The sequence below is a fragment of the Pleurodeles waltl genome, chromosome 10, assembly GCF_031143425.1.
Source record: "Pleurodeles waltl isolate 20211129_DDA chromosome 10, aPleWal1.hap1.20221129, whole genome shotgun sequence".
In the NCBI taxonomy this organism is placed as follows: Eukaryota; Metazoa; Chordata; class Amphibia; order Caudata; family Salamandridae; genus Pleurodeles; species Pleurodeles waltl.
The window spans coordinates 334,402,273-334,426,488 of record NC_090449.1 but is presented as its reverse complement, the minus strand read 5'-3'; the positions used below and the strand labels follow the sequence as shown (position 1 = coordinate 334,426,488).

The 24,216-nt window shown below is 43.7% G+C and overlaps 1 protein-coding gene across 4 annotated transcripts in view; it reads right to left on the bottom strand.

Annotated features, from left to right (window-relative positions):
• The window catches only part of LOC138261518 (LITAF domain-containing protein-like), a 430,146-nt gene that overhangs the window by 101,192 nt on the left and 304,738 nt on the right, over positions 1-24,216 (bottom strand). For all 4 annotated transcript variants that reach the window (XM_069210525.1, XM_069210528.1, XM_069210527.1 and 1 more), the window contains one exon: positions 18,954-19,037. In XM_069210525.1, the coding sequence (XP_069066626.1) occupies positions 18,954-19,037 (84 nt within the window). The remainder of the gene's footprint in view (positions 1-18,953; positions 19,038-24,216) is intronic.

Sequence of the window (24,216 nt, the reverse complement as noted above, 5' to 3'; positions counted from 1 at the left end):
AGCTGCAGCTTCAGCTCTTTCAGCTTCAATCTGTTTGGCTGCTCTTTCATCCTCAGCTTGCTTGGCTTCTCTCTCTGCCCTTCTTTCCTCCTGTTTAGCCTCAATTTTCAGTCTTGCCATTTGCAATTGGAACTCCCTCTCTTCTCTCCTTTCCTCTGTGCACAAGCCTTGCTCAGAGACACTGCTCCCTGGTCTGGAAGGGGACACAATTGCAGTGGTAACATCACCCACTGGTGGCAAAAAATCCTCTGAGGTTCCATTTGTGGCTCCTCTTCCTCAGCATCCTCCTCTAAATGGGATTCTGCCCAGGCCCTCAGCACCACTTGAAAGTCCTCTTTTCTGGAGGCCCCTTGGGTGGGAACCCTCATCTCCCTGCAGAACCCTTTTAGCTGTTTGACAGTATATGTCTCCAACAGGGCTAGGTCAAAATCTCCTGCTTGAGACCCAGCCAGAGACATGTTGAGTGAGGATTTAGGTTTAGAAAATTGACAGGAAAAAAACGAATTTGCAAAACAGGAAAAAATCAAGTTGACCTTCAACTGTGGGTAGGTAGTGAAATACTTAGCTACTGTATGTCACTGCACAAATACAAGTCCTATCCTCACTGCTGATCATCAATGTTAGGAATGTGGTCTTTGGTTGGCAGTCAGGGTACCCCCTGTCCAAGCAAGGACCCTCACTCTAGTCAGGGTAAGTCACACACAATCCAAATTATCCTGTGCCCACCCTCTGGTAGCTTGGCACTGAGCAGTCCGGCTTAACTTAGAAGGCAATGTGTAAAGTATTTGTGCAATAAATCATACAATTACACAATATAGCACCACAAAAATACACCACACAGTGTTTAGAAAAATATATAATATTTATCTGGATATTTGCAGGTCAAAACGATAAAAGATGCAATAAGAAAGTGTAGAGATATCACTGAAAAGTGATATTATGGGCCTGATTCTAACTTTGGAGGACAGTGTTAAACCGTCCCAAAAGTGGCGTATATACCACCTACCGTATTACGAGTTCCATAGGATATAATGGACTCGTAATACGGTAGGTGGTATATCCGCCACTTTTGGGACGGTTTAACACCGTCCTCCAAAGTTAGAATCAGGCCCTAAGGCCCTCATTACAACTTTGACGGGCGGCGGAGGCCGCCCGCCAAAGTTGCGCCGCAGGAATACCGCACCGCGGTCTGAAGACCGCGGCCGGCATTCTGAGTTTCCCGCTGGGCAGGCGGGCGGCCGCCTTAAGGCCGCCCGCCAGCCCAGCGGGAAACAACCTTCCCACGAGGACGCCGGCTCGGAATCGAGCCGGCGGAGTGGGAAGGTGCGACGGGTGCTACTGCACCCGTCGCGTATTTCACTGTCTGCTATGCAGACAGTGAAATACAAGCGGGGCCCTCTTACGGGGGCCCCTGCAGTGCCCATGCCATTGGCATGGGCACTGCAGGGGCCCCCAGGGGCCCCGCGACACCCCCTACCGCCATCCTGTTCCTGGCGGGCGAACCGCCAGGAACAGGATGGCGGTAGGGGGTGTCAGAATCCCCAAGGCGGCGCAGCATGCTGCGCCGCCTTGGAGGATTCTGACGGGCAGCGGAAAACCGGCGGGAGACCGCCGGTTTTCCTGCACTGACCGCGGCCAAAGCGCTGTGGTCAGAATGCCCTAACGGGCACCGCCAGGCTGTCGGCGGTGCTCCCGCCAACCGCGAGCCTGGCGGTCACAGACCGCCAGGCTCGTAATGAGGGCCTAAGTGTCTTAAGTCTATAATAAGATAACAAAGTCTCTTTCAAGCACAAAGTACCTGGTTTTGAGTTACAAATCTCTGCAAAGGGCCGCAGAGGAGGAGATGCGTGGAAAATGGTGTGTGCGTCGGTTTCGCCCCTTCACACACGGACTTGCGTTGTTATTTTTCACGCGGGGAAGACGTTGCATCTATTTCTGGCACGTGGACAGTCTTCTCTGTCGGGCGCAGGGTCTTCAGACGCCCCGGGGTCTGTGCGTGGAATCCTGGGCTTGTTGACCGGCTGCGCGTCGTTCTGGTGGACTGTGCAGGGAATTTTCTCCCTCATGGCAGGCGCCGCGTCGATCTCCTCTCTGGAAGTAGGGTGGCGTTATCCAGGCGGGCCGTGCGTTGAAGTTCCGGTCGCACCTCAGGCGTCGTGTCGATCTTTTCCTCGCAGGGTCAAGCAGTGTCTTTCTGGGTCGGCGTGCAGTAAATTTTTCACCGCAGAGCAAGCTGTGCGTCGAATTTTTCGGCGCACAAGGAGTCCAGTTAAAAGATAGAAGTCTTTTTGGTCCTGAGACTTCAGGGAACAGGAGGCAAGCTCTATCCAGGCCCTCGGAGAGCACTTCTGCAGCAAGGCAAGAGTTCAGCAAGGCAGCAGGGCAACAGCAAGGCAGCAGTCCTTTGTAGAAAGCAGTCAGGTGAGTCCTTTAGGCAGCCAGGCAGTTCTTCTTGGCAGGATGCAGATTCTGGTTCAGGTTTCTTCTCCAGCAAGTGTCTGAGGTGGTAGGGCAGAGGCCCTGTTTTATTCCCAAATGTGCCTTTGAAGTGGGGGAGACTTCAAAGAGTGGCTTACAAGTGCACCAGGTCCCCTTTCAGTTCAATCCTGTCTGCCAGGGTCCCAGTAGGGGGTGTGGCAGTCCTTTGTGTGAGAGCAGGCCCTCCACCCTCCCAACCCAGGAAGACCCATTAAAAATGCAGATTTATGCAAGTGAGGTTGAGTACCATGTGTTTGGGGTGTGTCTGAGTGAATGCAGAAGGAGCTGTCAACTAAACCCAGCCAGACGTGGATTGTAAGGCACAGAAAGATTTAAGTGCAAAGAAATGCTCACTTTCTAAAAGTGGCATTTCTAGAATAGTAATATTAAATCCAACTTCACCAGTCAGCAGGGTTTTGTACTACCATTCTGGCCATACTAAATATGACCTTCCTACAACTTTCAGATCAGCAGCTACCACTTCAATAATGTATGAGGGTAGCCCCAATGTTAGCCTATGAAGGGAGCAGGCCTCACAGTGGTGTAAAAACGAATTTAGGAGCTTTACACCACCAGGACATGTACACTACACAGGTACATGTCCTGCCTTTTACCCACACAGCACCCTGCTCTAGGGGTTACCTATGACACACAATATGGGTGACTTATATGTAGAAAAAGGGGAGTTTTAGGCTTGGCAAGTACTTTTAAATGTCAAGTCGAAGTGACAGTGAAACTGCACACACAGGCCTTGCAATGGAAGGCCTGAGACAAGGTAAAGGGGCTACTAAAGTGGGTGGCACAACCAGTGCTGCAGGCCCACTAGTAGCATTAATCTACAGGCCCTGGGCACCTATAGTGCACTCTACTAGGGACTTACAAGTAAATCAAACAGTCCAGTGGGGTGTGATCCAAGGTTACCATGTCTAAAGGGAGAGAGCATATGCACTATAGCACTGGTTAGCAGTGGTAAAGTGCGCAGAGTCTAAAAGCCAGCATTAACGGTGTCCAAAAAGTGGAGGGAGGCAGGCAAAAAGTTAGGGTGACCACCCTAAGGCTGTCAGGTCTAACACCGGCTCCCTGCACATAGTAATTATGTGCTATAAATGCTCAATCTCACTATTTTTAAAACAAGGCATATCTCGATGAGGGATCGTATTTGTTGTCTCCACTGAATCTCAGTCAAGAAACGGATTGCTTTCAAGGCCCACTAATTTTTAGGGTTGAGCGCGCAAAGCACTCTGTCCCTGTTGTAATCTCTCTATGGGCTTGTAACCATGCCCATGTCACGCCCATCAGTTTGGTTGGTTTGTAGGCCTGCCCTTTAAAATTTGCTTGATTTAATTTGTGAGAGGCATGCATACTTCATGCCTTTTCCAGTGTTTAGCCCTCATCAAGAGCACAGGCCAACTATTGAAAACATACGAGGCTCCATGTTTTCCGTATGGTTTCTGGACTACTTTTTCCCGTTAATTCGTAGGCAGCGCGATCTCGCTGGGCAGTAGTCGAGCACTTTGAATTACATTGACCCTGTTACATGGAAATTTTACTTTTGATAATTACATGGATAATTGCACTTTTGCCAATATGTTTCACTGCGAGCGAACTTCTGTTTTCTTTTGGGTGTCTGCTTTGCGCCCCTGGAGGCCATCAGCTCGCTTATGTGAAACTGTTTTACTTTTCATTTTCAGTTTATGCGGCAATAAAAGTCTGGTTAGGGGTTGACGACACCAATAGCTCCTTCGCCCCGTCACCCATTCTTTGCACACAACCTCATCCCTTTGCGTGCCCCTAGTCCACACACACACATGGACGTCATGCATCTGTTTTCCTCTCCCCCGTCTTCACCCTGTCTCTTCCCCTCGATTCTGAAATCCATTTTTCGGGGCGGCCCCTGACTGGCTGCTGATGGGTTCACTCATTTGTCCAGAGCCCCGTGGGGAGGGGAATGTGGTGGGTGATAGTATAATCACGAGGAGGCCTCGGGGTTGCTGCTGGTGTGAGACGCCTTGCACTGAGCAGTCCGTGGAGAATTGACTCGTTTGCACTGCACCTTTAAAGCTCGGAGGGCAAGAACAACCCCTCTGCTTGTGCAAAGACCAACTAGCTTTCGCTGCGCCTCATATTCTTTTTTAGTGACATTTAGACACTTGCCGCTGGTCTTCAAATAAATCAACACTTGCAGAAAAGTGCACATCTGGACAGCTCTTTAAAAGCGAAAAGCCCATGAAACCTCAAAATGTCACTCTAAGGTCTTAAGCAGGACTGCAGGGTTTTACTTTGTTTGAATAAGTATCTAGTTATTTTTTTTTAGAGTCTCGCACTTTGAAGACGATTTGTATCGTCGGACTTCTTGGTCAAAATCAGAAATCTTTACATTGGTTTATTTCAGTTTTAAACTACACGCACTTGGACTAGTTGTCTTTAAAAATATCCACCTTTTTCTCTTCTAACACAAGAACGGAGGCTGCAATTTGAATTTAATGCAAATACTGAGGGAAACAAATTAGGACCCTTATTTTAAAAGCTCGGTAAAAATGACATTCAAGTCTGGGTTGGTTCGTGCAACGTAAGAGTGACATTTTTATTTCTGACCTAACGTTTCATATTGCCTTAATGGTGTACCATAAAATTTATAGAACGTTAGAAAGTGAATTTCACCCCCCAACAGAAGTGCAGTGAGGAAACAGGATTTATAAACTCTGCGGTGAGCAAAGCAACACGTAGTCATGCATTCCAGGCCTCATGTGAGGAGGGGTGCATGACGGCCACTTATTCTTCTGGGTACTTCCCTTGTGGGATAATGAATGGCACAGCACATGTCCCAGTGGACTTGAGCGAGGGATTCTTTCTTCTCACTGCTGGCAGAAATTATTTTTATTAAAACACAGCTAGCTACTAATCATTGCCCCTAACAAAACTTGACCCTCACACTCAGGCTTGCTACAGAGGGAGACCCTTAAAACCGTGAACGTGGCGGATATGGCCAATATGCCATTGAAATGCCCACTCCTGTGATAACGCAGATCCTTTATTCGTTTTTGTTTTTTAACCTTTTAGCTAGCCTTTCCTAATGCTAATGATAGCATGACGTGTGGAACTATCAAATCGTCTATTGTATATGGGATTAGCAGCAGTATAAAGAACCAAGGATGGAGACACATTTAATAATGGTTGAAAAAAATAAGCTGTCATACATGGAGTTAGTTGGATCTATTTCTGAGCAGACTTTACTTGAAAGGTGGAGGATGTGTTAATGGCTATATCAAGAAGTGGGTAACTTGTTATGTTGGCAACTTTTTGACATCCAGGGACGTGTTTTCGAAATCAGTATGTAAAAGCCCAGCAAAAATACAGGGTGGTCCAGGGGGAGTGTCTTCTGACATTGTGGTGCGTTTTAGCTTGAAGTAGGCTGAGGTGCTAAAACAGGGACTCACTAACAACACTTTACTTTTTGAAAGACCCTTTTATATACAAGTATAAGCAGAGCTTCAGGCATATTTGTGTGGTGGCTTATAGAGTTTCCTGGATCTTCCTCTTGCAGTTTCTTTCTGACATTGGTGCCATGGTGGTTAGAACCAGTGCTAATTTGCCACTGTGTTGTTTTCAGAGCTGTTAAGTACAAAGGGTATCAAATAGAAGTGGGGCAAATCAGGGTCTCAGTCTCTAACACCACTCATCTTCTCAAGCTCCAACAGCAATTTTTCCTATTAACCGTATTTGTTTGTGGATTTCCTTGCCTGGGTCAGACTGACAGTTGGACTGTTTGTGCATCTCCACCAGACAGTGGCCCAAAGGGTGCTGGGGTGGAACTTGCATATCCTGATGGGCCTTCTGGGCTAAGCTGGATGGAGGAGTGGTCACTTACACCTGAAAAGGCTCGGAGGTGTAAGGGACTGACGTGGCCTCACCTCCACCATTCCACAGCAAGGACCCGATGCCTCTCACTGAAGCCTCGGCTCCTTTGCCCCGCAGCACCAGAACTGACACCACACTAGATCCAGCAACGCCTCACTCCCCGCCTCCGTGTACAGGCTTGGTTCTTCACTTTTTAATAAGGTACCATACCTGGGGGTCCGTGTGACTCTGATCGGCACCAATGGCATCGCATTGTGGGAAATGACTCCGTTACTATGCAGTGATAACAGCAAAGTGCAGCATTTGTACTTCTAGGTACTGTATTTGTGTTTATTATTGAAAAATGCATATCTTTACTTCCATGACAGATTTTTATCGTATTAGTCTTGTTTTATTTAGATAAATATTTACTATTTTTCTAAACCTGTGCGGAGTCCATTTTGTAGTGTTTTCACTGCATTACTGTGTGTGTTGATACAAATACTTTACACACTGCCTTTGGGATAAATCCGACTGCTTTTGCCAAGCTACTAAGGGGGTGAGCAGGGATTATCCTGGATGTGTACCTCCCTTACCCTGACTAGAGCAAGGGTCCCTGCTTGGACAGAGTGCAAACTGACTGCCACCCAGAGACCCCATTTCTAACAGGGAAGCATTTAGTTGAGCAACAAGAAACATTTGTTACTTTTCACAAATAAACCCTTCATGGTGAGTGTGCCCTTTATAAATACATTTTAAAATGAGATCTAATAGATGTGGATTCAAATACCTTTTCTGTTGTCTTTCACAAGGCTTCTTATTTCTGACAGGATTGTGGAGTATTTGACAGGTTGTGAATGCTATAGATTTAGAATATTTACAAAACAATTCTGTGAATAGCATTCTCAGTAAGGCAGACTCTGTGTTGCATGGTGTATCCCCTCAAACACAGTTGCCTTTTGGCTGCATCCATTCTCCTGCCATATCGGAAGGAGTCTTCATTCATCAAAAACAGTGATCTCCGAAACGTACTCGGTTTGACCTTCCACCATTAGAACTTAGAAGCCACCTTCCCTCCCTTAAGAACTGGTACAAATAAGGACTGGATATTTTCCAACAAAGAATTGAGATCTATAGCTAGCATAAATCCATGCTCTCATTAAAGGGTTCAGACTGGCAAAATCAATGTCTGACTCACTAAACTTCTATCAATGAGTCTATCACCAACTGGTGGTATTAGTGTCATATCTCTGTGGTTATGACCAATGCGTCTCAGGGTCCCACCTAAATAGAACTCTCTAGAGAACACCACGATAAAAATAGCATTTGTAAAAAACATGATCATGTAACCATATAGTTAGGTCCCTGAGGGCATAGTCACATGAAAACAAACTGGCAGAAAATAATGCAGTGCAAGCATATATTTAGCCCTTAAAGGGGATAGTGCATTACACATTTTCAGGGCTGGAAGGCCTACTGCAACGATATTACAAACAAGGCCCTTAAAACATGAATTATTCTCAGGTCTGAACAAAAGTTCCAGTCATAAGAGATCTTAAAAAGACCCTGAATGGTGGGAGGGGCTATAATTATGGGGTCCACACTAACCTTGTGTGGGGACCCAGAGACTAGGCAGAAACGGTGTGCTGTGCTCAATATTTTGGTGGTGATCCTATTGTCCTAGGACCACCACAGGTTGAGTTATGGGCAAAAATGTTTTGTAAAAGAGTGTTTGCAAAGCATTATGGGGCAAGTTTCCCAAGTGCAGTTAATATTGTAGTATTGGCTCCCGCTGTGGCAGGATAGCTGCTTTGAGGATTTCTGTGTTTTTTACATAAAGCATTTATCAATTACAATTACAATTGTTTTTGTGAAAGCTATGCAGCGTGAAGTGTCCATCCAAAAGAAATGACTCTAATTAAGTAACTGTGTGAGCAATGTGACCAGCACTTCAATACCACTGATGGAGTTTGCGCTGCTGTTCTCTGCTGTTCACACTGTAGGCACCATGGAGCACGAAGGAGAGCGACAAAAGAAAACAATGGTTCGCCCAAGCTGAAGTATGTGGCAATCGTGCAATAATCCATATAACAGGGTCAGTCTGCAAGGCAGTAACAACCCCGCCCCAAGGCGGGACAAAGGTAAAGCATTTACCAATGATACCAAGGGAGATTTGAAAGGTAAGCCCACAAATGAGTGAAAGTGAAGGCATGGTTAAAAGCCCACAGAATATTTACAAGTCTAAAAATGCTTGTGCACTCAACCTTAAAACAGAATGTTATAGAGGTACCTTTCCCATTACATAGTAAAGGTGGGGTGGGTGTATCCAGTACTGCTAAAAGAAAAGAAGAGCGCTTTGGAAAGGGTAGTCAATGCACTTAGTGAGTACTGAAACGATTGCTTAAAACATTTGTTTCAGAACTGATAGGTTTGTTTAGAATTGATACATATTTGGAATTTGGAAAAGGAGTGCTGTAGGCATGTCTTCCAAACACTGAACAGGTATGTTATGTATCAATGTTTTGCGACTGAAATGCAATAGCCAAACATTGTATTTTCCAGCTTGTTCAAAGGGGCTGTAAACCATTCGTAAAAGGGAAGGTGTGCCTTTGGTACCCCTTCTCCTTAGTTCATGTTAAACAAAGAAAATGTTTCTGTTTAAAAACAGTCCAATTCCCCTTAAGTAAAACAAGCAATATTAAAAAAATAGTTTGTTTCTCTTCAGGACCCTCTTCTTCCAGCCTGGTCATCCCCCTTCGATATTATTGCTTATTGTAGCGTGACAGGGACAGACATGCAGTCTATAATGAAATGCTGAGTAACATGATAATGATGAAATAGGATATTTGAAGATCTTTGAAGGCTATTTACGAATGCTGATGTTAAGCACATGTTTTAAGGATGTAGTTAATACCATGTAGTTAATACCTTCTTTGTCCACACACAGGGAACGTTGCTGTCTTACCACCCCAGCTACAGAATACATCTATGAAGCAGAGTCTAAGAACCCATTAGAGTAAATCCAGCTCTTGGAGAGAAAAATGTTTCCAAGAAAAAGACTCGTTAGTAAACAGGATCAGCTGGCCAGAATCAAGGATAGAAATTGCAAAGAAAAGTTACTATCAGAGCTAGCAATCAGCTGGAACAAGGGATGTTGTAATGCAATGAGAATCTTTACACCGTAAACCTTGAAGAGGAAGTAGAAAAAACATAAAGGACCTTTCCACCATGATGATTAGTTCAAGAAATGTAGGATAAAACAGAAACATGGAAATATCACCCAAAGAAGGTCGGGCAAGGATTTGATATATTGTTAAATAGCTTGGATCAGCATTCGTAGTGAACCTTTCTCAAAATACTCTAGATGGTAATGGAACATTTGTCTCCATAGTAAAAGTATGAAATATAATTTTCTGCCTCTAGTCCGTGTACCTCGACATTCACACTCCAAAGACCCTGTAAAGTGGTATCTGCATTTCACATTGCTCAGACTATTATTTTCCAACTTTCCTCCCTCCTCTACTTTTAAACAAGAAAAAGGAATCTCTGCATAGGCTGGATCCCAGAGATTTAGTGTCATAGTATATGGCTATGTAAGAAGACAGAAGTAGATAACACGTTTTGTGGGTTTTGCTAATAAGGGAACTAAAGGGTTACTAAATGTGCTGTCACATTGGGCCATCCTTTTTTAAGTAATGCCCTGGGCAAAGAAGACCCTTAAGAGGTCATTGGTGTTCTTTGTAGAATTCAGCTTCATGGTAGACAGTAAAAATTGCTGATGTTCTTAGAGAAAGCATTTTTGAAGACATCTGGATTTCATGGGGAATTATGACAATGAAAAGGGACAAGTTGAATAGTAGCTGAGAACTAAGATAGACATTTCTCCCCATTCAACCTGAACAGTCACAAGCTGTCAGAGAAATTGTGTATCAAATGGGGACTGACTGTTGTTATGTGTTACATCATTGGATGCCTTAAAAAATTCACATTTTATATTTTCTCACAGATACACTCAAAAGTACAAACCCTAAAGCATTTTAACGTTTGCATTTTTCTTTTCCTTCTAATCAAAAATTGCTCTTACTTGCCTATCTTAACAAGTCATTTTCTAAGTGAAATTTTTGGAGCTTATTAAAACATATCTGGGAATGTTGTGGCTCATTTTGAAACAATATAATGGTTATGTCCTTTACATCATTTCCAGCGCACTGCATATTGGAAAGGTTGAAAAGAGTATGTGTTTGCCAGCTTGGCATCTGGATTTTGAGGATCCTCTACAATGCTGCTTTCTATGCCGGTCTTTGGGGGATTCATGGATGAGGTCACTTCTGTTAATTCTCTCCTTTGCTTTTTCTTGTGGCCATTTAGGTCATGTGCCATCACTTCCTCTTTCTCCTGCAAATCTCAGTTATGATGGTTCATACAGGATTTCTCAAGGTTTGTAGTTACTGTTTTGTAGTTGCTAAAATGTATGCCTCACCATGGTATCCTGGGTTCACATAGCTATTTTACCTGAAATCTAGCACATTGGAATGGCATAGGTGCATGTCTGCCACAAAGGCATCTTAGTACAGGTCAACTATCGTCAGGTTACTTTTATTCCAAAAACTGAGTGGCTAAAACAAACCACACTAAATATTTTATGGAATTGATGGCCATGGTTTTGAGGATTGGTGACACACTGATTGCTTCATATCAATCAATTAATCATTTATTTTATGTTTCAACCGTAAGGTCATACAAAAATGCAGACAGTGAAAATTCAAAACACATTAATAAAAAAAGCACTAGCATGTACATTCCAATGAATTTCTGTTAGCACTGCAAGGCTCTAGTGAGTGTATAAAAATGAAGACTGTCATTTAATTCTAGTCAGGTTTCAAGCCAGGGATTGTAGATGCCACATTCGTAGGTAGAAGGTCTATGCCAGTTCGAAGACAGAGGGATAATGCTTCACTACACTTACTGATATTATACGTTAAAAGAGTGGTCGCAGAATCTACCGTCTTATCTCCAACATTTAAGAACATAAAAGCATAAAATGAAGAACAGTCTTATGGTCTATCATCCTGCTCGTGCATTGATCTATACTTGTTGAACTAGTTGTTCATTTGCTAATGTAAGCCAACAATGGCAAGATACCCATTAGAAATTTTAAGAACAGGGTTTGACTCCTAAGTGACCAAAGCGTCTGGGTAAGGTTCACACAAAAAATGACGACTTGCGCTCAAAATACGCCTTTGACATTCAGCTTCCCTTCTGAGACCAATGTGTTCTGATGTAATTCAGGTGTAACTCCTCTTTGATCTTTGTGCTGTTTTGAGATTTTGAACTGGGGTTAGACCAAAAGTGAAGACATCCCATGTTTAAGGTGGTTGCAACAAAGTCCAGCCACAAAGTAGCTTTGTGAGGCTTCTGTTTGCTAGGTGTCTGAAAGTGCTTCTCTGCAACGTATTGCACCATTATTGGTCAACATTTTGGCCCAGTGTATAATGGGCTTAATGGAAACTAAGAGTTCTGTTCCAGGAAGACCTGATTCTCCCACAATTGGTGTGGCTAACCTATGGGGAAGTAGCCGAAGTAGAGATTTGCTCCTTGTTACTACTAATCTACAGCAGAGCCTATACCACAACAGTTCTGCTCCATTGGAAGTGCTCAACATGGCTTTGTAAGCATTAAAAACTGGCTCAAGGGATCATCCCACAATTTTTTAGGCAAAGCAAATGATTGAGCTAGCTCATTGGTTCATTAGAGACTCACTCCTAATGGCCTGAACCGACCAGGTCAGGATTTCATAAAATTATATGCCCATGTTTTTGAACTGTTTGACTCTCAATAGTTTCAATCCATTAATTCAGGATGTAGGTTTAAGCTTATTTGTAGTTTTTAGTACCAGGAATTTAATGCTGGTGGTGTTAATGTCATTCTTTTATAGATGCAGTATTTCTCGAAGCCCAAGAGTAATTGGTGCAGCAATTATTCTTTTTGGACAAGTTAACCGCATTATCGATTAAAAGTACTATGGGAAGTTTAGTACCTAGTAATTTCTGAACATCAAGATCCACATCTGTGAGGGTTTTGCCTATACTGTTAATGATGAAGCAGAAGAGCAAGGGAGCATTTATACTGTCTTGTTGCACTGACCTCTGTTGTCATACTGAACCTTTATTGTGCTCTCTTGGCAAAAGGCTCTGTATGGCAGATGTTAGTTTCTGAGGTGCTCATTTTCCCCCTAGTAATATCTATAGTAAGGACCTCTCCACTTAGTCAAATGCTGATTTGAGGTAAATGAAGCCCATCTATAGATGAGACTTCTTGGTCAGAGTGTATTTAATGTATAAGAGCTAATGTCTCATGGCCTGGTCAGTTGTCCACACGCCTCTAGAAAAACAATTTTGCAGTAAGACAGAATCTTGTGGTCTTCCACCTAGTCATGCAGGCCATTTACCAGCAGTTTCCCATGAATATTGCCTACAACATCTAGCAGAGAATCTGGCCTGTAGTTGGCAGGACCATTGCTAAGGCCTTTTGTGTTGACTGGCTGCATGATCACCTTTTGCCATGATGCTGATGATTCCTGATGTAACCACACGAGGTGAATACAGACACTGCCACATGGACCCAATTGAGTAGATTGTTCCTTTAGATGTTGAAGGGCAGGTTGTCAGGCGCATATGCCTTTCTGGGTTTCTGGCTTAAAATCTCTCCTCTAACGTCTTCTTTGAAATCTGGAGGTTCATGGAGGGAAAAACATTGAAGCTCAATGATAGGGTCAGGGGTGAAAATTGAGCAAGGGAAGTCATGTAGCCTATGTATGAGATTGCAATTATTTGGGACAGACCTCTATCTCTCTGCCCTCCATTGCTTTTGTGTCAATTACTTTTTTGGTACAAAGAGGCACATTGATTTGTCCAGTTCGCACAATTGATCCTGGACCATTAACACCCCCATCTTACCAACTCCCAGAAATTAGATGAGCTTTTCTCCTTGATGGCTGATTGAAGAAGCATCCACAGAGTGTTTGTCAGATGGGCCTCTTCTATTTTATTTAGGTGGTTGTATTCTTGCCGAATGTTCCTTAGGTTATCGCTGCCCTTCCCATAGATGTACCAATGCCTTAGTGCATGAGATAGTAACTTTTGATGCAGTCATTCAGAGTCAACCCACTCCAGTGTCCGATTGATGGTTTCTGCTGTTTCAACTAACATTTAATTTGCTCCCTGTTATGGATGTTAATGGTAGCAGGTGCTCAAACCCCTGAACATCTCCTCTATCTTGCTGCCTGCCCAGTTCTAGGAGTTCGCAGTTCTACAGACTCCAAAGCTTGATGTTTTCATTCTTAGATACCTGTCCAGGTGAACGTTTGTGCTCTAACAAATGTCTGTTACTTACTTACTTACTAGATGACATCTCCTGAGGTACTATTGAGGCACTCTCCCCGGAGGTTTGTTTCTGGTCTGAATTAAGTTTTAGTTTGCCTTTACTGGGATTTTCAGGTCACACTAAATCAACATTATCTTGAGTTTGTTTGACTCTCCTTGCTACTCAGAAGTGAGGTCATACCTAACAGATCTTATAGTCTCCTCAAGCAAGCTAGCATTCAAATTTGGGAGTTGTCTTTAATAAGTAGAAACTACGCTTTGAAAATATCCAGTATAAAGAATTCTGATTACATTGAAATGCTGAATGTTGTCAATTTTGTGCTTGTGTGTTGCAATGTCGACTGCTATGGACAATAAGAATGTTAGGCCTTCCCATGATACCCCTCTTCATGATTTGATCGAAAGACCACTGAAGCATCGTAGCCCTCGAGCTCTAGGAATTCAGACACCAACATTCCTTTAACAATAAAGTATGGTGACATTTGATAAAAGATACTCATTCATTGTCCTATAGCCTTGCTGGTAATCCAGCAATATTCCAGTTTAGTAGTTGTGGGTGACTGGGGTTGGCCCCAGCAATGCAGATGGCCTAGGAGAGGACATCAAATTGGTGACCTATTTGGGTAATGTGAGGTCTCTATAATTCATCCTCATGCATTCCAATCAGGAGGTGAAGATCTAAATTGAGACTCTACTCATCGTTAGACATAGTCATTCTCATTCCTGTCAAATATGCCATATACAGATTTTTATGTCATGGAGATCTTCTTGTGCCAAATAATTTGTGGAAGGTCCGAATGTAGATCTGTATGCAACTTGGTACTTGCAAACTGGTTCATTGGGATGATTAAGCATATTTGCAGGTTCCAGGATTCCTGGGTAAGGTTATTTTCCACTAAGGGTTACTGTTATGCCTCATGTTTAAAACAAAATATGAGTAGTCTAATATTAGGGCATTTATCTTCTTCTTTGATCAACAAGTTTTTGTTGTGTCACATTTTTCAGTGTTTGCTGTAGGCCGACACATCACCTCCAGTAATTTTTTTGAAGACATGCCCCAGGCCCTGTAAGAACGTGATCAGTTTGAGACTATTACTCTTATTTAAGAAGTTATTATTCCCTCTCGAGTGGTGTTTAAGAACAAATGAAATTATAGAGAGCGGGGATGTCCTATATTCTTTGTTATGTTGAAAATATTCGGGGACTCCATAGTCTGCAGTCATTCAACTGAAGATATTGTCTTGATAAATGTTGCTGAATGTATCCACAGGGATAGTAGATGAAGCTGCCATTGCTGATAGGTTCTGTGGTTTGATCGGGGATACTCTACGAGTTATGACACATTGTTACAGCTGGTTTCCCATATTAGAGTCCCCTATTAGGCCTATATGGGGATCGTGTCCTATGTGTTCAGCTGGGGCAGCTGCCCACTGAATCTGGGCCAGTGTCAAGGCTTTTATAATAGTTTGGTGAGAAATGTATGGGTTGATGGCACATTGACCTTTGGCTGCTTTGTCATTCAAGCCTTATGTAGCTGAAAATGGTGGTGGATTGGTCACTATAGGTGGGATGATGGACTTCATGCACGGCTCAGTAGGGAGATTATTAGGCTGATTTATATTTGTAGATTGACCGCCTTCCACCAGGGTGACGTAGTAAAGTACTCTGTTGCCCTGGTGAAGGTCCTAACAACCTTATTTAGAAATGTCTTTCAGGCTGATCGACATTTCTAGCATTCACAAGGACTACTGTTATGGCAGGTCCAGTGAATGCATTGTAAACTTTGAGGTATGATTTCATTAAACAGCCATACAGCACATTACAATGTTCTTTTTTATTTTCAAAAAGAAAATTCCAAAGCAAGATTTTCTTTTTGGAAATAAAAACAAAATGCACCCTAGCCATTTCAGTTCTCTCTCAAGGCGAGTGGAGAGCATTAGACAGTTTTCACTGCCCCTTAGTGATGGGCAGTCAAAACTGACCTGTATGTCCACTCATCTAAATTAGGTGGGCGGACATAGATGTCAACTTACGGCAGCCCTTACTTTCTCAAGCAGTCAGAGAGGTGTAACCATGGAGGAGACAGAAAATCGTCCATCACGGTTATACCACAGTTCTGTCCACATTTAACTAGAGCAAGCATACAATTCTGTTGCCACTGTGTTGAGTTGGGTTTCCCAGTCTCCTGGGTGTGAGATTCCATCTTTGTGCAAACTGGTGATTTTTAGGAAGTCTTTCCACTGTCTTGGTGACATTAATATAGTTTTGTTGGTTTTGGCTTTTACTTTCTATGATTAGTTCTTGAGACTATTAGCCTTGGGGCTTGATCGACATTAGGAGGATCTGACTTTTGGGAATCTGCCATGCCAAGGAGACCTTGGGCTCCAGGCTGGTTGCACCTTACTGCCCTGAAGTTGCACCCGGAATCTGTGAGGTCAGCAGCTTCATTCAATTGTTCTACGTGCTATGTAATTTGCCACTGGATTTCTGGATGACAAGGGCTTTTTGCAGTCAATTAATACTGAATGAATGACTGATGGGACCTCCCCTAGTTTCTTCAAAATTGCTGTACAGTTGCAAAAGTCTGCGTGGAGGGTACATTGTGTGATAGAAGAGGGACTAGTAGTGTATTAGTCACCAACCTTTTCCCGAATGTTGCTATTACTGATGCAATTTCCTGCACCACAGCTATTTGTCTAATTTAGATGTCTGATGAACGAGGGCTCTAGATATGATGTCCAATATCCTGCACATGGCGCTCATGATTGTGTGAATCGGATGGACATGGGGCTTTTCTGGTGTTTTGAGATTCAAAGGCATTCTATGGTTCGGACTCTCTTCAACTTGTTATAAGCAAGAGTGCTAGGCAAATCATTTTTAATGCTGAGTGGGTCCTCATTAGGGCACCTCTGGGACATGGTTTCAGCAGGAATAACTGGGATCTTACAAGGTTTCTTTCCCATTGGATCCTCATTAAAGATCCCAAGATTAGCAATTGACGCTGCTCTCTCAATATTCCACATCTGTGGATCAATATCTGAATCCTTATTTCAGCAAAGTCTAGTTATGGACTTTGTTAAAGGCATGCACCCCTTGATGGGGCAAAAACTTGCTGTTACATAACGAGAGGGAGATTTGTCTATCGGGACTCATAGATCAGAGATTCACAATCAGATATTTACTGGTGAAAGTGCTTATGTCTCAATACTTAAGCCTTCTGATTCAGTATATTAACAATGCGTTTCCCAACTATTAGAGAGATTATGCTAGAAGGGCTTAGAGGAACAATGGTGGGGATAGTTTGGCTAATTTGCTGTACCAGGGTCCGGCTGAGTGTACTTGGTTGGCTCAAACAACAGTTAAGAAAAAGTGATTGGCTCCTTGGCAGCACATCCAACAATAAACATACGCTAGCACTGCTGAGCATGAACGAAAAAGAGATGAATAAGGCAAGTTGCAAAATGTGGGAGGCAAGGGCAGGAGAAAAGATTAAATAGTGCTACTTCAGATGTTTTAGTGGGCTCACACAGACACCCCTTGACACATCCTCTGGCCACTCCTCTGCCCTGTCTAAACATGTGCCCCCCCAACCACAAGACACACAGGGATCAACAGCCAGACAGGACCCACAGATAACACAAGCCCCTTCCTCTCACTCTCTTCTGTGCAACCATGCCCACCCAACCTGCCATTCACACACGCTACTCAGCCCTCAGCTGCCTTGGCCACTCGCCCCATGACTTACCAGTGACATCGACATCCACCACGAGCTGGGCCCCAGGTGAGGGCAGGCCTGCCAAGTGAGTCTGCAGTAACAAGGGAAGGAGGTCGGCATTCATGAGCAGGCGGGAAGAGACCCCAAAGAGATCCTGGGTGTGGCACAAGTACCACAGCTGCTCCTAAAGTGGGGTGGGGAGGGGCCATTGCATCAGGGAACCTTGGCTGCCTGTAAAAATTCGCATTGTGTGGACTATAAAAATCCAGTTCCTGTGCAGCATATCCTGGCATGATCGGTCTGAGAGTGGACTGCATGAAACACCCTCTGTTTTGCTTCAGATAAACCAGAGGCAGTCCCCACGACCAGCAAAACCTCATGTTTTTACGGTCAGCTTGAGTACTAACCCACTGTCAGTTAAAGCGGACTCCTTTTTTTGCAGGCTATGAATTTGTTCTTACTTACCATCCCAGACAGCACAATGCAAAGGTAAATGCCTTATCCAGAACCACAACAGCCTTCCACATTGATGTTACAATTCTGGTTCTTAATAGTCGGATAAATCTGTTGTCTTTACTATATCTCCTGCTAATCAGCACTAATTCATTTGCTGATGGGCTCAACACAGGACTAGGGTGAGCTACCTAAGCCAACGGCAAAGCCTGTCATGATGGTCTACCATACTTTCATGGATGTTTATGCTTTGCTTGTTCCAATTTTCAACAAATAGTCATATTTGAGGCATATGATTTGCCATCTGCTGGTCATTCAGACATCACTGCAACCACTACCTTAGGTCAATGCCTTTTCGGATGGCTTTACCTACTAATGTGCATTACAACATTGCATGCACCGCTATAGACATGGCAATACAAATCCATGTGTTACATCACTGGTGTACGGGGCAATCGTGTGAATTATACTATCTTTGTACTAATGGATGGATATTCCAAGATGGACCATTTGATCCATTGAAAGGGGCAGCCAACTAGTCAATAAGCGAGTCATTTGGGCCTCCAAACTGGTACAGCTACATGATTTAGCCACACAAATAAAACTGGATAGAGAGGTGCAGTATGGCTCTCAATTATGGGCCACATTTTGTAAGGATCTTGGGGTCACATGCTATTTCTTGTGTTCACTACACACATACACACATACAGATGGCCAGACCAAGAAGACAAATAAGAATTACAAAACTACATGCATTGTTTTGTCCCAGATCGGGTGGGTAGGATTTGCCAGCTACGGTCTCCTGCAACCGTGGACAGCACAGTGCCACTGACTGTACTTCTTTCGAGTGCATTCATGGTTTTCATCCACATTTTTTACCATTTTTAGAACCTGCACTTATGGTTTGTTTTTGAGTTCCACTCCAGCTGTGGCTAGCCGAAAGGCAATTCATCTACTTTCCTTAGTGTCTGTGCATTTGAGCCACTTTGAGAACAAGGTCGCTTATCAGGGCATTTCTGTAACAGAGGTAAGTAAATACTTGTTTCTAGGAAAGAGTAATGTTACAGCCTATTTACAAATTTAGGTACCTGCTGGTTGGGGTCCTCCTGGCGGATAATTTTGGGGTCCTGTTGTGTAGGCTGGTGGTGGTGGATAGTTTCCTCCCATTGCAGCTAGAAAAACAAATTCAGAAACGGAAAATAAGACACTGATGGCAACCATCATTGTGCGCAAAATTACATGTAGCCTCAGTATACACCTTCACACTACCCACACTGCTGAAGCAATGGGGAGTAAGAAACACATGCAGGGAAGTCATCACGTATGTTTTCAATGAAACGTGGAGTCAGAGTATGAGTTCCAACCTGCGTGGCTCTTTAAATGCCTGTCATGCAGGTTATAAACACTCACCCACACTACCCAAACTGCTGAAGCAATGAGGGGTAGAAACACATGCAAGGAAGCCATTGCGAATATTTTCAATTAAAGCTTAAAATTAGAGAACTAGTCTTGCCCCGACTTGCCGAGGGTTAGTTGTCAATAATAAGTTACCCAAATGGCTGTCCTTTGGTCCTTAGGAAGCAAGTATCCACACAGCCACCCCATCCACCAAGTGACCATCTCACACACACCTCAAGTATCTTAGTGATAAGAAAAGATGCCTTCGAAATACTTTAGAGAAGGAGAAAGTAAAAGCAGCACATAAGTTAAATTATGATTGGAGCAACAGGAGTGTACACGATGGGCACAATACCCAATACCATAAAAGAGTAGGAATTTCCCTTGAGAGGAAGCCCTTTTAGGACAACATTTCATGGGCACCTGAAACCGTCCAGACTCAGGCTATATATATATATATATATCCATTTTGTGAGCCTCCGCATCTCCCCTGTGTCCTGATACAGCCCAGTGTTCAAGGATTGCAAAAAGACCTGGGTAAGGAGCCCTGAGATATTTCTGGGTAAAAAGTATTAATTGTTCAAACGTGTTTATTTCACCTACCTGTGTCTGTTTTACTGTGGACTCTGTGTGTTTCAGGCAGCCTGGACTCTTTTATAGTGGTGTTTTTTTTTAATTCGTTTTTGCCATGCAAGTGAGAATTGCCTTGCTAGTTTGTGGCACATAACCCCCCCCACCATTTTTTTCTTCTAAGTAAAAAGGCTACATACATCTTGTATAGTGTGTTTTTAGGAGACTGTTTTAATCTGTTTTAATCTGTTAATCTGCATAAAACAGTCTACACCGGTTCAGGGATCCCCCAGCCCTGCTCTGGCGCGAAACTGGACAAAGGAAAGGGGAGTGACCACTCCCCTGACCTGCACCTCCCAGGGGAGGTGCCCAGAGCTCCTCCAGTGTGCTCCAGACCTCTGCCATCTTGGAAACAGAGGTGCTGCTGGCACACTGGACTCCTCTGAGTGGCCAGTGCCAGCAGGTGACGTCAGAGACTCCTCCTGATAGGCTCTTACCTGTGTTTCTAGCCTATCCTCCTTCCTAGGTAGCCAAACCTCATTTTCTGGCTATTTAGGGTCTCTGCTTTGGGGAATTCTTTAGATAACGAATGTAAGAGCTCATCAGAGTTCCTCTGCATCTCTCTCTTCACCTTCTGCCACAGAATCGACCGCTGACTGCCCAGGAAGCCTGCAAAATCGCAACAAAGTAGCAAAGACGACTAGTGCAACCTTGTATCGCTGATCCTGCCGCCTTCTCGACTATTTTCCTGGCGGTGCATGCTGTGGGGGTAGTCTGCCTCCTCTCTGCACTAGAAGCTCCGAAGAAATCTCCCGTGGGACGACGGAATCCTCCCCCTGCAACCGCAGGCACCAAAAGAACTGCATCACCAGTCCTCTGGGTCCCCTCTCAGCACGACGAGTGTGGTCCCTGGAACTCAGCAACTCTGTCCAAGTGACTCCCACAGTCCAGTGACTCTTCAGTCCAAGTTTGGTGGAAGTAAGTCCTTGCCTCCCCACGCTAGACTGCATTGCTGGGTACCGCGTGATTTGCAGCTGCTCCGGCTCCCGTACACTCTTCCAGGATTTCCTTTGTGCACAGCCAAGCCTGGGTCCCCAACACTCTAACCTTAAGTGCACAACCTCCTGAGTTGTCCTCCGGCGTTGTGGGATCTCCTTTTGTGACTTCGGGTGAGCTCCGGTTCACTCCTCTTCGTAGTGCCTTTTCCGGCACTTCTGCGGTGCTGCCTGCTTCTGTGAGGGCTCCCTATCTTGCTGGGCGCCCCCTCTGTCTCCTCACGCAAGTGGCAACATCCTGGTCTCTCCTGGGCCACAGCAGCATCCAAAAACCCTAACCGCAACCCTTGCAGCTAGCAAGGCTTGTTTGCGGTCTTTCTGCGTGGGAACACCTCTGCAAGCTTCTTCACGACGTGGGACATCCATCCTCCAAAGGGGAAGTTCCAAGTCCTCTTTGTTCTTGCAGAATCCACAGCTTCTACCATCCAGTGGCAGCTTCTTTGCACCCTCAGCTGGCATTTACTGGGCATCTGCCCAATCTCGACTTTGTTGCGACTCTTGGACTTGGTCCCCTTGTTCCACAGGTACTCTCGTCCAGAAATCCACCTTTGTTGCATTGCTGGTGTTGGTCATCCTTGCAGTATTCCCCTATCACAACTTCTGTGCTCTCTGGAGAATATAGGTGCACTTCACACCTACTTTTCAGGGTCTTGGGGTGGGCTATTTTTCTAACCCTCACTGTTTTCTTACAGTCCCAGCGGCCCTCTACAAGCTCACATAGGTTTGGGGTCCATTCATGGTTCGCATTCCACTTCTAGAGTATATGGTTTGTGTTGCCCCTATACCTATGTGCTCCTATTGCAATCTACTGTAATTCTACATTGCTTGCATTACTTCCTTTTGCTATTACTGCATATTTTTGGTATTGTGTACATATATCTTGTGTATATTTGGCATCCTCATACTGAGGGTACTGGCTGAGATACTTTGGCATATTGTCATAAAAATAAAGTACCTTTATTTTTTGTATATCTGTGTATTGTGTTTTCTTATGATATTGTGCATATGACACCAGTGGTATAGTAGGAGCTTTGCATGTCTTCTAGTTCAGCCTAAGCTGCTCTCCATAGCTACCTTCTATCAGCCTAAGCTGCTAGAAACACCTCTTCTACACTAATAAGGGATAACTGGTCCTGGTACAGAGTGTAAGTACCCCTTAGTACCCACTACAAGCCAGGCCAGCCTCCCACATCAGTGCCAGCAGGTGATGTCAGAGACCCCTCCTGATAGGTGCATACCGGGTAGGTAGCCAATCCCCTCTCAGGGCTATTTAGGGTCTCCTCTCTGGGTGTTTCCTCAGATTCGGTTTGCAAGATTCCTCCAGGACTCCTCTGTATCCTCTACTTCAGCTTCTGACCATCTGATCAACCGCAGACTGCTCCAGGAACCGCTGTAACTGCAACAAAGTATCCAGGACAACTCCTGTGACCTGCAACTTCAGCTCCAGCCAGCATCTGCAACAGTTTCCAAGGTGTGCAAGCTCTGAGAACTGCCTGTCTTCACCCTGCACCAGAAGAACCAAGGACCACCTGGCTCGCAATGAGCACCTGAGCGTTCAATTGATGTAAAGTATGTCTATTCTGAATTCATAAAGTTTCTGATGTGCACTTCTAAAGGTGTACCTGTTGTGATTTTTCTTTCACACTTTTTTATACTTTATTATTTTTTGGTAATCTTAGCTTACAGTTAGTCTATTTGTATTGTATGTGTTGGTTCACTGTATGTTTGTTTGCATTATAATAGTAAATATATTGTTGATAACTAAAAGGCCTTGTAGAAGTAACATTTTGTAAAATGTATAATGTGTTCGCCGATGTATTTTCAGATATCTCTTTTTGAATAAACTATAAAATCTTTTAATCTTGGAAAACATTTGATTGTTAAAGATTGACTTCAACAATTAATATCCTAGAATTCTATTCCCATCTATTCCCATTTGCATAAGCATTTATCTGCAGATAATAACATAGGGCCTGATTCGGAATCTGGAGAATGGGATACTCTGCCACAAATGAAAAGGATATCCCATCTGCCATTTTGCAAGTGCAATAGGATATAATGTACTTATGAATGCCAGTCAAATATCTATAACATTTGTGACAAGGTATATCCTCTATCAAACTCTAAATCAGGCCCATGGCTGCTTAGTGATCCAGTACAGAGTTGAATGTAACTGTATGTGGGCCACTTCTAATAATAGATCCTGACTATTTCCAAAGGGATACCACCACATTGACACAAACGTCTGACATCTCAACTGTTCAAAATTCTGTGAAATAGCCCATATTCTGCGAACTATGTACAAAAAGGACAGTGCAGTTTGAAAAAAGTCATGTTCATTCTTACAGATCTAATACCCATTATTCTATTAACTGACCGGCAAATATTAAGGACCATTCTCATTAGGGTTGGTAAGTCTCCTACATAAACAATTTCCTGCTTTGGGTTTGCATGCAGCATTCGTCAACCTATTCCCTCTGCTTTAATATTAATCCATAGTGGTTGTTTGTGAGACTTTAAACCAAATAAAACCATTGTCTCTACACATAACATGATGTAAAATAATGACACAAGAATCCTTTTAAATGATTTTTTGACTGATTGGCTTATTCTTAGGAATGTGTAGTTAGTGTTTGGGGCACTGAAGAGAAGGTTGGTGATTAAACATTCTGCATTTGGGCGGCAAAGTTGTAACCAACTTTCTTCCTCTCAGAGCAGTATCAGGACTAATTCTTGTAACTTGCTCAGCATGCAAAAGTGTGTTATTTAGATTTCATGGAGCAGGAGTTCTACTATTAAATGGCAAAGCATACTTTCCAACAAGTCAAAGTTCCCTCACACATTTAGATGTGGGGAAGTCCTGTATTTCTGACAAGAGCATCAGCTGGCTCCACTGTTGGAAACCACTGAGCCAGCAGCCCATCAATCATAGCACCAACAGCTTATGGTAGCATAGCCCAACACTATTTAGGATAGGGCTACTGCTTCACATTGTTCCTTCCATGAGCAGCCATACATCACGTAGCAGGAAAAGTGAGAAATATCGCTGAGGTGCAAGGACAAAATTCCGAGAGCCTCAGGGTCATTTGCTTGTTTAAAAGAGAATGCAGAGTGGGCCATAGCTACATTCAGCTGTTACAAAAGGGTCATACTGGAAAGAGTTACCCTTATTTTGATTTCAATAGTGTACCTCCTAAGGTTAGGACTCAAATCTGGCTCATTAGTTTAGAATTTATAATTCATATCACACTCCTATAGGTGCCATTTCATGAGCTCATCATCTCCATCCATGATGTTCTCATAGGTTTTCATAGTTTGCTGGAATACT